Here is a 12,834-nt window from a genome sequence, read left to right as displayed (position 1 = left end):
GCTCCTCTGTCCCCCTCCTTGGGACTTCCAGTCCTGTCTGGGCTGTTTGAATTTAGTCTGTTCCTGATAGGGCATTTGTGGGAATGCTCCTCCAAAGACGTTAATTATTGGCATGGGGTTTTCCGGCCCTTGTCTTACAGTATGATCGGTTCCTCCATATAGCGGTGCTTCATCCGGTTCGATGGCTGTACTCGGATCGGTGGTTGCTGGTATTGGAGTATAAAAGTTGAAATTTTGCTGTGTAACCAAAACTATGTAGTCAGTTTTGAAACTTGCTATTTGCTATTCATGTATCCAATTCTGTAGGAGAATGAAATCTTAAGAATGTAGAAGACAATGGTGTGTTAATGAGAGGTAGCTAAGAGATGTAGATTAGAACATGATTAAGTCAATGGGTAGAAACAATAGTGGCGGATGTACTTGTGATACACAACTGTAGACCGATTGGATATGCTAATACAACTAAACCAGGAGATTGCTATAAAAAATGCTGTGTCCAAGGATCGGTGGGCAATCAGCGACTAGCTCAATGACTGTCTCAGCTTTGATTTGCAAATTAAAGTTTAACCCTTCTTGAAGAATCTTCTGCGTCTCCTGGTCATTTGTGGGGCACGAGAAACCACGACACTGGCAGCATCTTTTTGCTTTTCCGTTTTTCCTTCTTTTTGAGTTCTTCGAGCTGCATTTGTATTAACTTTCTTTGCACCTTTTCCTGCTGCTCAGCCAACCTTCGTTTGTCTTTCCGGTATTTCTCAACCGCATGGACTACGTGGTCTCTAAATTCTTGTGGGGTCATTGACGTCAGCCCAACCACTTCCTCCAGTTTGGATTTTACTTGTGGAGGCATTGCATCCAAAATGCTATGTCGGAACAGTGTGGTGCTAAATAAGCTATTTTCCACCTCTTGCTCAGTCTCCAGTCTCCACCTTTTCAACTGGTTTTCTACGTAGGTTGCTGGGTTTTCAGTGTCTCCCAGTGGATCCCCCTTTAAGGCTTTGGGGTCCACTTTGGGTGGATAAAGCTTCCTGAGGGCCTGCCATACCCTCTGCCTCACTCTGTCAAACCCGTCTCCATCAGTTCTCGGGTCATTCGAGTTTACTATGCCAGCCATTTCCATTAGTTTGTTAAATTTGGAGGTTCCCATCAACCTTATCAATAGTGCCATAGCCAATAATCGTCCCGCCGTTTCTTCTTCAAAGGCTCTAATCCATTTCCCTGCTCCTTCATGTAGATTGGGCAGAGTGTTTTTCAGCCCTTCTAGGTCCTGGGTTCCCCAAGGGATATACTGCACTTGTCCTGATCCTTTAACTAACAACAACATCATTCTTCCTCCTTCTTCCCACCTGCCCTGGCTCTCCTCCTCGCCTGACTCCCCATCTGTCTCAGGGTATGTCTTTACTGCCTCCCACACAAATTTCTCCGGGGTCCTCTTCTTCCCTCGGTCTCCCTGTGGAGTCCTTCCTTTCTGTCTTGATTCAATACTTGGTTGGCTCTTGGAGTATTTTTCGCATCTCCTCTGGCAATCCCCTCTCAGTAACTTATCTAGCTCTCTCTCTACTTCTGCAAGTCGCTTCCCTACTGCCTCCTTCTGCTCTTCTAGGCTTCTGCCTCCTACCTCTTCCCCACAAATTCTCGCATCCTCTCTCTCTCCACTTAACTCTTGCTCCTCCAATGAGTCACCTTCTCTTTCTTCCTGTCCGTGTCTGTACACCTGTGGCAGGGACTCCTCATGATCCTTACTCGTGCTTGATTCCCTTCTCTCGTGTTTCTCCAAGACTCTCATCTCCTATCTTTTTTCCACTTCCTCTTGAATGCCTCATCTCTTCCTGCCCTGATGAGCCACTTTCTTTTCTAGTCTGTTCATTTCTATGGTATAACCGATACTCCTCATACTCCTTTTCCTCTAAGTATTTCATCCGTTCAATCTCTTCTTTCATTTCTGTCTTTGCCTGTTCCACCTTTATCCTTTCTGCCTGTATCTCCTTCCATATCGCCGCTTTTTCCTTCTTGTATTGTCTTTTTTCCTCCTCATTATCCCAAACTTGTACTTCTCCCTGCATGTTTACTGTTCCCGTCAGCAGGGGGCACTGCTTAGTGGTTCCTTCCTCATTATAGGGAGGGGGCTTTACTGTTTCTTTCGCATCCGGGTACAGAGCTGAAGCCAGCTTCTCACTGTACCTTCTCTCCAGCACCTTAGTGTCTTCCTCGCTTGTAATCAATATTCTACCTGTCCTCCTCAGCCTTTCTCCCTCTGTTCCGAAGAGTTTTAGCACTTTCATTTCTCGTTCTCCTTTTTGCCCTCTTTTCTTAGATTTATCTTTTGATTTGTAATTTTTAATTAGTGCCTCCATTTCTTCGCACAAGCTTACATCAAACGTTCCTTCTCTTGGCCATTTTGTGATCAGGTTTTTGGTTCTCTTTTCCTATTTTTCTGAAGTTTTTGTGATCTCATATTTATTTATCGGGATTTTTTTGCTCAGAATCTCTACTGCCGTTCCTTTACCTGTCATGTTGTTCTCTCTTTTTAAGGTATTTCAGAGATTCACAGTTTGTTTACTGGATAATATTAATTTACTCTAATTCTATGCCTAGTCTATCGTCTATCTACCAGCGCTTTAAACTATATATTGGACTGTCCTTGTTTCCTATTCTGTTCTGCCCATACAGACCTCTATTCAGAGCGGTATTCACAGGGATTTTCTCTATTTTCCCTTTCCCTGCCCGTTCAGACCTTCGTTTTATACAAGCGGTATCTGCAGGGACTTACCAACTCCACGTGGAATTTTTCTTAACTTCTTATTAACTTATTTGTACTTACCCTCACTGCAGTGTTCTTGATCAATCCTCTGAGCCTCCTGTTAACCCCCAATTCTGCCAGATTCTTTGGACCAGAGAGACCCTTCAGCAGTGGTTCCACACTTCTGAGACTCCAAGACCTCCCCAAAACCAACAGAATTCTTAGTCCAAATTGTCACAAAAAGTGCTTACCTTTTGTTTGGGTGCACCCTTAATTCTGTTAGCTTTGTGGGGGTCCCTAGAGGACCGGGAAGCATCCCCAATCTGCCATTTCCTTTCCGCGGGTCCCTTTCCGGTCCTGTCACGGTCGCCAATTTTGTTGTGGTTTTTCGTGCCCCACAAACGACCAGGAGGTGCAGAAGATTCTTCAAGAAGTATTAAACTTTAATTTGCAAATCAAAGCTGAGACAGTCATTGAGCTAGTCACCGATTGCCCACCGATCCTTGTACATAGCATTTTTTATAGCAATCTCCTGGTTTAGTTGTATTAGCATATCCAATTGGTCTACAGTTACGTATCACAAGTACATCCAGCACTATTGTTTCTACCTATTGACTTAATCGTGTTCTAATCTACATCTCTTAGCTACCTCTCATTAACACACCATTGTCTTCTACATTCTTAAGATTTCATTCTCCTACTAAATTGGATACATGCATAGCAAATAGCAAAGTCAGACTACATAATCTACATCTCTTAGCTACCTCTCATTAACACACCATTGTCTTCTACATTCTTAAGATTTCATTCTCCTACTAAATTGGATACATGCATAGCAGATAGCAAACTCTGACTACATAATTTTGGTTACACAGCAAACAATGCAACTTTTATACTCCAATAACCTCAGCACTGATTTGGGCTGAGTTTAAATGGGCTGAAGGTGATGATTTGGAAATGAGTGGCAGGTGACTCCTGTTAGCTGGGTGGAGACTGGAAGGTGCTTGCCTGTGCAGGCCTGACAGTACCATTCTAAAATATTGAGTGCAATGAATTATTGAGGTGATTATAAATATACCATTGTTACTTGTTATAAAATTAGTTTAAAGTAATCAAAAGCCAAGAGAATATGTTTTAAGTTACATACAAACCTTGTGACCCATTGGACCCATTTGTCCTGGTATTCCTGGAATACCCTATAGTTAAATATATAACAAAATTATTAATTTTGACAATATCATTGAATTTAAATTTAATTCAAAAGACACAGCTATTTTGATGTCAAAAACAATAATACATTAGCAGTGAAGGAAAATGTTTAATACTGTACTTGAACAAAAACAGTTAAAATGGGCAAACACGAGGAAATCTGCAGATGCTGGAAATTCAAACAACACACACAAAATGCTGGTGGAACACAGCAGGCTAGGCAGCATCTATAGGGAGAAGCGATGTCGACGTTTCAGACCGAGACCCTAGGGTCTCTATAGATGCTGCCTAGCCTGCTGTGTTCTACCAGCATTTTGTGTGTGTTGTTGTCAGTTAAAATGGGATTGCTTTGGGGGATAGGAAATACACAGATTTATATCTCCATTTATTCATTAAGAGGCAATGAATATCTAAAAGTTAACTTTCAATGGAAAGATTAATTGTTTTGCTAGATTCCCTTGAGGGAAACATTTAATTGGTAAAAAGCTGTTCCTCTGGGGATTTCCATCTGGTGCACTGAATGCAAATCCAATATTCTTTGCACTGCAAAATTTTGTTGCCCTGCACATCTTCTTTAAACTTATCCCCTCTCATATTAAATGCATGTTATTGAGAATTAGTCATTTCAAAGTCAGAAATGTCTCTATTTAGGTCTCTCAATCTTCTAAACTTCAATCAGGTCTCTCTTATAGTATATGCCCTCTAATTCAAGCAGCATCCTGGTAAATCTTGTCTGCACCCTATCCAAAGCCTCCACATCTTTCCTGTAATGAGATAACCGGAACTGAATGTAATCCTTCAGATGCAGCCTAACTCACGTTCAATAACTTCTTGACCCTTGAACTCAGTTCCTCGTGAACTGTGAGGTCAGATTGGCAGATAAATTAGGGAATGGTGTAAAAAAGCGGGGGGCAAACATAAGTGGAGATGTGGAGAAAGCGAACCAGCTGAACAACTTCTTCAATAGGTTCGACAGCACAATCTCATCCTCACCGCAGAACTCCACACCAGGCTTACTTCCCTCACAGGAAGATAACCACTCACAGGAGACCTTGCCCACGCCCAGGATTACGGCTGCACAGGTGGAAGGTCAACTGAGGAAGATCTGTACCAGCAAGGCGGCTGGACCGGATGGAGTTTCCCCACGATTACTGAGGGCCTGTGCGACTGAGCTGGGAGAACCACTACAGCGCATCTTCAACATGAGCCTGGAGCAGAGAAGAGTACCCAGACAGTGGAAAACATCCTGTATTGTCCCGGTACCGAAGAAACCACAACCAAAGGAGTTGAATGACTTCAGACCTGTTGCCTTGACGTCGCACGTGATGAAGACCATGGAGCGGCTGATAATACAGAATCTGAGGCCACAAACCAGGCACGCCCGGGATCCTCTTCAGTTTGCGTATAAGGAGAAGGTGGGAGTGGAGGATGCTATCACGTATTTGCTGCACAAATCACTCTCTCACCTAGATGGGGTCAGTTGTGCTGTGAGGATTACATTCCTTGACTTCTCTAGTGCCTTTAACACCATCCAGCCCAAGATCTTAAGGCACAAACTAACGGAGATGGGAGTAGACTCTCACATGGTGGATTGGATAGTGGACTACTTGACAGATAGACCTCAGTATGTGCGGTTGGGAGACTGTAGGTCTGACACGGTGGTCAGCAGCACAGGAGCGCCGCAGGGAACCGTACTCTCTCCGGTCAGACTTCCAATATAACTCGGAGTCCTGCCATGTGCAGAAGTTCGCTGATGACACGGCCATAGTGGGGTGCGTCAGGAATGGACAGGAGGAGTAGTATAGGAAACTGATACAGGACTTTGTGATATGGTGCAACTCAAACTACCTGCGTCTCAATATCACCAAGACCAAGGAGATGGTGGTGGACTTTAGGAGATCTAGGCCTCATATGGAGCCAGTGATCATTAATGGAGAATGTGTGGAGCAGGTTAAGACCTACAAGTATCTGGGAGTACAGTTAGACGAGAAGATAGACTGGACTGCCAACACAGATGCCTTGTGAAGGAAGGCACAGAGTCGACTGTACTTCCTTAGAAGGTTGGCGTCATTCAATGTCTGTAGTGAGATGCTGAAGATGTTCTATAGGTCAGTTGTGGGAGCGCCCTCTTCTTTGTGGTGGCGTGTTGGGGAGGAAGCATTAAGAAGAGGGACGCCTCACGTCTTAATAAGCTGGTAAGGAAGGCGGGCTCTGTCGTGGGCAAAGGAATGGAGAGTTTAACATCGGTAGCTGAGCGAAGGGCGCTGAGTAGGCTACGGTCAATTATGGAAAACCCTGAACATCCTCTACATAGCACCATCCAGAGACAGAGAAGCAGTTTCAGCGACAGGTTACTATCGATGCAATGCTCCTCAGACAGGATGAAGAGGTCAATACTCCCCAATGCCATTAGGCTTTACAATTCAACCGCCAGGACTTAAGAACTTTTTTTAAAGCTATTATTAATGCTTTTTGAGATAGTGATTTAGATGCATATCATATTTTTTACTGAGTTAAGTATTGTATGTAATTAGTTTTGCTACTACAAGTGTATGGGACATTGGAAAAAAGGTTGAATCTCCCCATGGGGATGAATAAAGTATCTATCTATCTATCTAACAACAGGAGCGTTGTAGTGGGTGACTTCAATTTTTTTCAGAATCAGGTTTCATATTACTGGCATGTGTTGTGAAATTTGTATTAGACCTAATATAGACTGTGACCTCCTTAGAGTTTTAAGAATTTGTTAATTGCACCTGCAGGTGGGGAGTTCTTAAATCAATATGTAGATAGTCCAAGAGTAGAAGGGGGTCAAACTGGATCTGGAATTCAGTAATGAGCCTAACCAGGTGACTGACCTTTCAGTGGGAAAACATTTTGGGCACAGTGATCACAAATCTTTAAGCTTTAAGATAGCAGTATTCTAATTTTGTATAATTGTGTAAAGGTTATTGAAGTCAACTGATGTAGCCTTAAAGCAGAACTGACTAGTTCTGAAACAAACAGAAAAAGAAACTTATCAAAAATGATAGGATAGCCACATAGCCCTGACTTCACTTCACATAATATAGAATATAGAAAAGTACAAGACTGGAACAGGGCCTTTGGCTGACAGTATTGCACCAAACTAACTAAATTAGTAATCAAATGACTAAATAAGCTAATCCTTCTGTCTACACAATGCCCATATCCTTCCATTTCCTGCAAATTCATGTGCTCATCTAAGGGTCTTTTGAACAGCTCTATTGTATACGCCTCCACTACCACCCCAGGCAGGGCATTCCATACACACACCACTCTGTATAAAAAAAATGCATGTCCCTGTACATCTCATTTGAATTTGTCCCCTTACATCTTAAATACTGTACCTGACTCTGGTAAAAGACATTTCAACCTTGGGAAAAAGATACTAGCTGTCTAGTTATGCCTCAGAAACTTATAGGCCTCTCTCAAATCTCCCCTTCAGCATATTCCACTCCAAAGAAAACAACTCAGGTTTGTCCAAACTCTCCTAATAGCACATGCCCTATAATCTAGGCAGCATCCTACTAAATTTCTGCACTTTCCAAAGCCTCCATATCCTTCCTAAAATGGAGCAACCAGATTGAATGTAATACTTCAGATGCATCATAACTTCTTGTCCTCAATAACCTTCCCATTATCATCCATAAGCAGAATATTGCTTATGTTTGAAATCTGAAGAGGTGGCAAAAACATTGCTGTAAGTATTTAGCGGGTTCAGCTGGTTAAAAATGTTATAACTGAAAGCAATCAAGGTAACTGTTTCTTTCTACATGGTTCTTGCCTGATTTGTTTAGCCTTTTTATTTTTACTGCATGGTTTTAATTTTTCTTCAAATACCTTTTTTAGATTTCATTGCACCAGTGCAAGTATTAAACAGTTAAAATGTTGAAATTATTAAAAATACTAAAATATACAATTCTAAGATGGAAATAGTGAAGGAAATTGACTTAAATAAGGAAAATGTTAGCAAGATATTGAACAAGCCATGGAGATACCCATTTAGTTTACAGAATACAAAAACACTGGCACAAAGCATGAAAGAATATTCCCTAAAATTTTGGAAAAATAATGTTGAGATTAGCAGGAGCAGATTTTGACTGTGCTAAAGTAAAGTCAGATGTGACAGTGAAGGCAAAATTACAAAACCTTAATAGTGAAATGCTTCTCAAGAGCCCAAAATTCAGAAATCTCACTCACCATGAACTTTAGTACTGTAAAAGTATAGCATGTTTTCATTCTAAACAATATACTCTCAACTGTTAAATATCATTTTGCAATGAATACTGCTGTTCACTTTTTGGTTTTGCTATTTTAAGTATTTTTAAACAAAATATAGTATTTTTTATTCCATTTTTGGGATCTACAGGTTACTGGGATTGGCCATCTATAACTGCCCTTGGGAAAGTGGTGGTGAGCAACCTGCAATCATTTTAGAGAGGCTATAGGAGAGGGTGTTCCAGGAATTAGATCCAAACAGTAATAGAATGGTGGGATAAGTCAGGGTAGTGTATGACTTGAATGGGAACATGCATGGGCAGGTTGTCACATGTGCTTAAAGTGACTAGAGATTGAGGGTATAGTTGTGGGAAGTGGCCAGAGCATTGCATTGATGCTGGGCACTCCAGCCGCTGCCCAGTAGTGAAGGGAATAAGTGTTTATGGATTTGAATGGAGTACAAATCAACTGAGTGCTAGGATGTGTTTAGCTTCATGACAGCTATTGGAGTTGCACCTATCCCTACCGATGGAGCATTTTCCAACACACTCCTGACTTGTGCTTTATACATTGTATAAAAGCTAGGAGTTTCAGGAGGTATGTCAGTTGTTGCAGTATATTCAGGCTCTGATCTACTCTGTACATGTAGCTGGTCCTTTTAACTTTCTGGTCAATGTTGATACCCAGTATTGTGAAAGACTCAGTGATGGCAATATACTCATGAAAAGAAAAAGCATTCAGAGATGCTCTTCTGCACACCACCATTATAGTGCATTGAGTTACTGTCACCCTCCTGTCAGCTTGGATCAGTCAGGCCATTCTCCTCTGACCTCTCTCACTAATGAGGTGTTTTCACTCATAGAACTGCCACTCACTTTTTTTTGGTTTTTCACACCATTCCAGTTCAGCAATTCACTCTGAAATCTGGTTGAATTACATGAAACCATGTTGGGTCCTACTCTCATCTATCCAAGCTGCTCATAATTTCAGGATTACCCTAAATACAATGGGTTATTTATCGAAAACAATTATTTTGCGATGCAGTTCCTTCCTACCGTAGTACTAAACTCTCATCTTTTTATATTATCTGTCCCATTTCCCTTTATATGCATTTTTGAGCTCATTTTGACATTTTTATCCTCTTCCTTTGCCTTGAACACTATTCTCACTAAATCATCTAACTTTCCTGTTTTGCTTCTGTGGTAGCAAGTTAATAATCAATTCTTGCTCTCAAAGACTGCCTCCCATTTCCTTCACAAAAGCCATTATCCTCACTTCTAATAAATCCGTTGAAATTTGTTGTTGAAAATGGCTGTCCTTATCTCCAACCTCCCACTCCTCAACTGAATTAATTTGCAGTATTGTACTTAATTAACTGAGAGAAAAAACAGTCTGGGGTGGTGGTGGGGGTAGGGGTGGAAATTGAAATCACCATAATACTATTTTAAATCATCACATCATAAGTTTGATAAAAGAAATATACTGTATTACCAATTAGTTACTGCACATACTGCATCAGAAATGATAGAAGTGTATAAGATGATGAGAGGCATTGAATGTGTGGATAGTCAGAGGTTTTTCCCCAGGGCTGAAATGGTTGCCACAAGAGGACACAGGTTTAAGGTGCTGGGGAGTAGGTAGAGAGGAGATGTCAGTGGTAAGTTTTTTCATTCAGAGAGTGGTGAATGCGTGGAATGGGCTGCCGGTAATGGTGGTAGAGGCGGATAAGACAGGTTCTTTTAAGACACTTTTAGATAGGTACATGGAGCTTAGTAAAATAGAGGGCTATAGGTAAGCCTAGTAATTTCTAAGGTAGGGACATGTTTGGCATAACTTTGTGGGCCTAAGGGTCTGTAATGTGCTGTAGATTTTCTATGTTTCTAGAAATCCAGGCTATTGACAATGATTGGAAGGAAGTAATAGTGTTCTCATATTTCAATAGACAATAGACAATAGGTGCAGAAGTAGACCATTCGGCCCTTCGAGCCTGCACCGCCATTTTGAGATCATGGCTGATCAATTCCTATCAATATCCGGTTCCTGCCTTGTCCCCATATCCCTTGATTCCCCTATCCATAAGATACCTATCTAGCTCCTTCTTGAAAGCATCCAGAGAATTGGCCTCCACTACCTTCCGAGGCAGTGCATTCTAGACGCCCACAACTCTGTGGGAGAAGAAGTTTTTCCTTAACTCTGTCCTAAGTGACCTACCCCTTATTCTCAAACCATGCCCTCTGGTACTGGACTCTCCCAGCATCTGGAACATATTTCCTGCCTCTATCTTGTCCAATCCCTTAATAATCTTATATGTTGCAATCAGATCCCCTCTCAATCTCCTTAATTCCAGTGTGTACAAGCCCAGTCTCTCTAACCTCTCTGCGTAAGACAGTCCAGACCTCCCAGGAATTAACCTTGTGAATCTACGCTGCACTTCCTCTACAGCCAAGATGTCCTTCCTTAACCCTGGAGACCAAAACTGTACACAATACTCCAGGTGTGGTCTCACCAGGGCTCTGTACAAATGCAAGAGGATTTCCTTGCTCTTGTACTCAATTCCCTTTGTAATAAAGGCCAACATTCCATTAGCCTTCTTCACTGCCTGCTGCACTTGCTCATTCACCTTCAGTGACTGATGAACAAGGACTCCAAGATCTCTTACCCAACTCTATACCGTTCAGATAATAATCTGCCTTCCAGTTCTTACTCCCAAAGTGGATAACCTCACACTTATTCACATTAAACGCCATCTGCCAAGTATCTGCCCACTCACCCAGCCTATCCAAGTCACCCTGAAGTCTCCTAACATCCTCATCACATGTCACACTGCCACCCAGCTTAGTATCATCAGCAAATTTGCTGATGTTATTTTCTATGCCTTCATCCAAATCGTTAACGTAAATGGTAAACAGCTGTGGTCCCAATACCGAGCCCTGTGGCACCCCACTAGTCACCACCTGCCATTCCGAGAAACACCCATTCACCGCTACCCTTTGCTTTCTATCTGCCAACCAGTTTTCTATCCATGTCAATGCCTTCCCCCTGATGCCCTGAGCTTTGATTTTACCCACCAATCTTCTATGTGGGACTTTATCAAATGCCTTCTGAAAATCGAGGTACACTACATCCACTGGATCTCCCTTGTCTAACTTCCTGGTTACATCCTCGAAAAACTCCAACAGATTAGTCAAGCATGATTTACCCTTGGTAAATCCATGCTGGCTCGGCCCAATCCTATCACTGCTATCTAGATATGCCACTATTTCATCCTTAATAATGGACTCTAGCATCTTTCCCACCACCGATGTCAGGCTGACAGGTAGATAGTTCTCTGTTTTCTCCCTCCCTCCTTTCTTAAAAAGTGGGATAACATTAGCCATTCTCCAATCCTCAGGAACTGATCCTGAATCTAAGGAACATTGGAAAATGATTACCAATGCATCCGCAATTTCCAGGGCCACCTCCTTTAGTACCCTAGGGTGCAGACCATCTGGACCTGCGGATTTGTCAGCCTTCAGTCCCATCAGTCTTCTCATCACTGTTTCCTTCCGAATGTCAATCTGTTTCACTTCCTCTGTAACCCTATGTCCTTGGCCCATCCATACATCTGGGAGATTGCTTGTGTCTTCCTTAGTGAAAACAGATCTAAAGTACTCATTAAATTCTTCTGCCATTTCTCTGTTTCCCATAACAATTTCACCCAATTCATTCTTCAAGGGCCCAACATTGTTCTTAACTATCTTCTTTCTCTTCACATACCCAAAAAAACTTTTGCTGTCTTCCTTTATATTCCTGGCTAGCTTGCGTTCGTACCTCATTTTTTCTCCCCGTATTGTCTTTTTAGTTAAGTTCTGTTGTTCCTTAAAAACTTCCCAATCATCTGTCCTCCCACTCACCTGAGCTCTGTCATATTTCCTTTTTTTTTTAATGCTATGCAGTCTCTGTCTTCCTTTGTCAACCACTGAGGCCCCTTCCCCCCTTTGAATCCTTCCTTCTCTGGGGGATGAACTGATTTTGCACCTTGTGCATTATTCCCAAGAATACCTGCCATTGCTGTTCCACTGTCTTTTCTGCTAGGCTATCCGTCCAGTCAACTTTGGCCAGCTCCTCCCTCATGGCTCCATAGTTTCCCCTGTTCATCTGCAACACTGACACCTCCGAGCTGCCCTTATCCTTCTCAAATTGCAGATAAAAGCTTATCATATTGTGATCACTACCTCCTAATGGCTCCTTTACTGCGAGATCACTTATCAAATCCTGTTCATTACATAACACTAAATCCAGAATAGTCTTGTCCCTGGTCGGCTCTCGTACAAGTTGTTCCAAGAATGCATCCCGTAGGCACTCTACAAACTCCCTATCCTGTGGTCCAGCACCAACCTGATTCTCCCAGTTCACCTGCATGTTGAAATCCCCCATAACTACTGCGACATTACCTTTGCCACATGCCAATGTTAACTTCCTATTCAACTTGCACCCAATATCCATGCTACTGTTTGGTGGCCTGTAGACAACACCCATTTGGGTCCTTTTGCCCTTACTGTTCCTCAGTTCTATCCACACAGACTCTACTTCTCCTGACCCTATGTCCCCCCTTGCAAAGGACTGAATCTCATTCCTCACCAACAGGGCCACCCCACCCCCTCTGCCCA

General features: G+C 42.3%; 1 protein-coding gene across 1 annotated transcript in view; it reads right to left on the bottom strand.

Annotated features, from left to right (window-relative positions):
• LOC140733770 (uncharacterized) overlaps window positions 1-12,834 on the bottom strand; it is a 98,605-nt gene that overhangs the window by 64,927 nt on the left and 20,844 nt on the right. Inside the window, exon 9 of the mRNA XM_073057522.1 lies at window positions 3,889-3,933. Coding sequence (XP_072913623.1) covers window positions 3,889-3,933 — 45 coding nt within the window. The remainder of the gene's footprint in view (window positions 1-3,888; window positions 3,934-12,834) is intronic.

The sequence above is a fragment of the Hemitrygon akajei genome, chromosome 9, assembly GCF_048418815.1.
Source record: "Hemitrygon akajei chromosome 9, sHemAka1.3, whole genome shotgun sequence".
Classification (NCBI taxonomy): Eukaryota; Metazoa; Chordata; class Chondrichthyes; order Myliobatiformes; family Dasyatidae; genus Hemitrygon; species Hemitrygon akajei.
The sequence above is the reverse complement of the archived record's forward strand: the minus strand, read 5'-3'. Positions and strand labels throughout refer to the sequence as shown.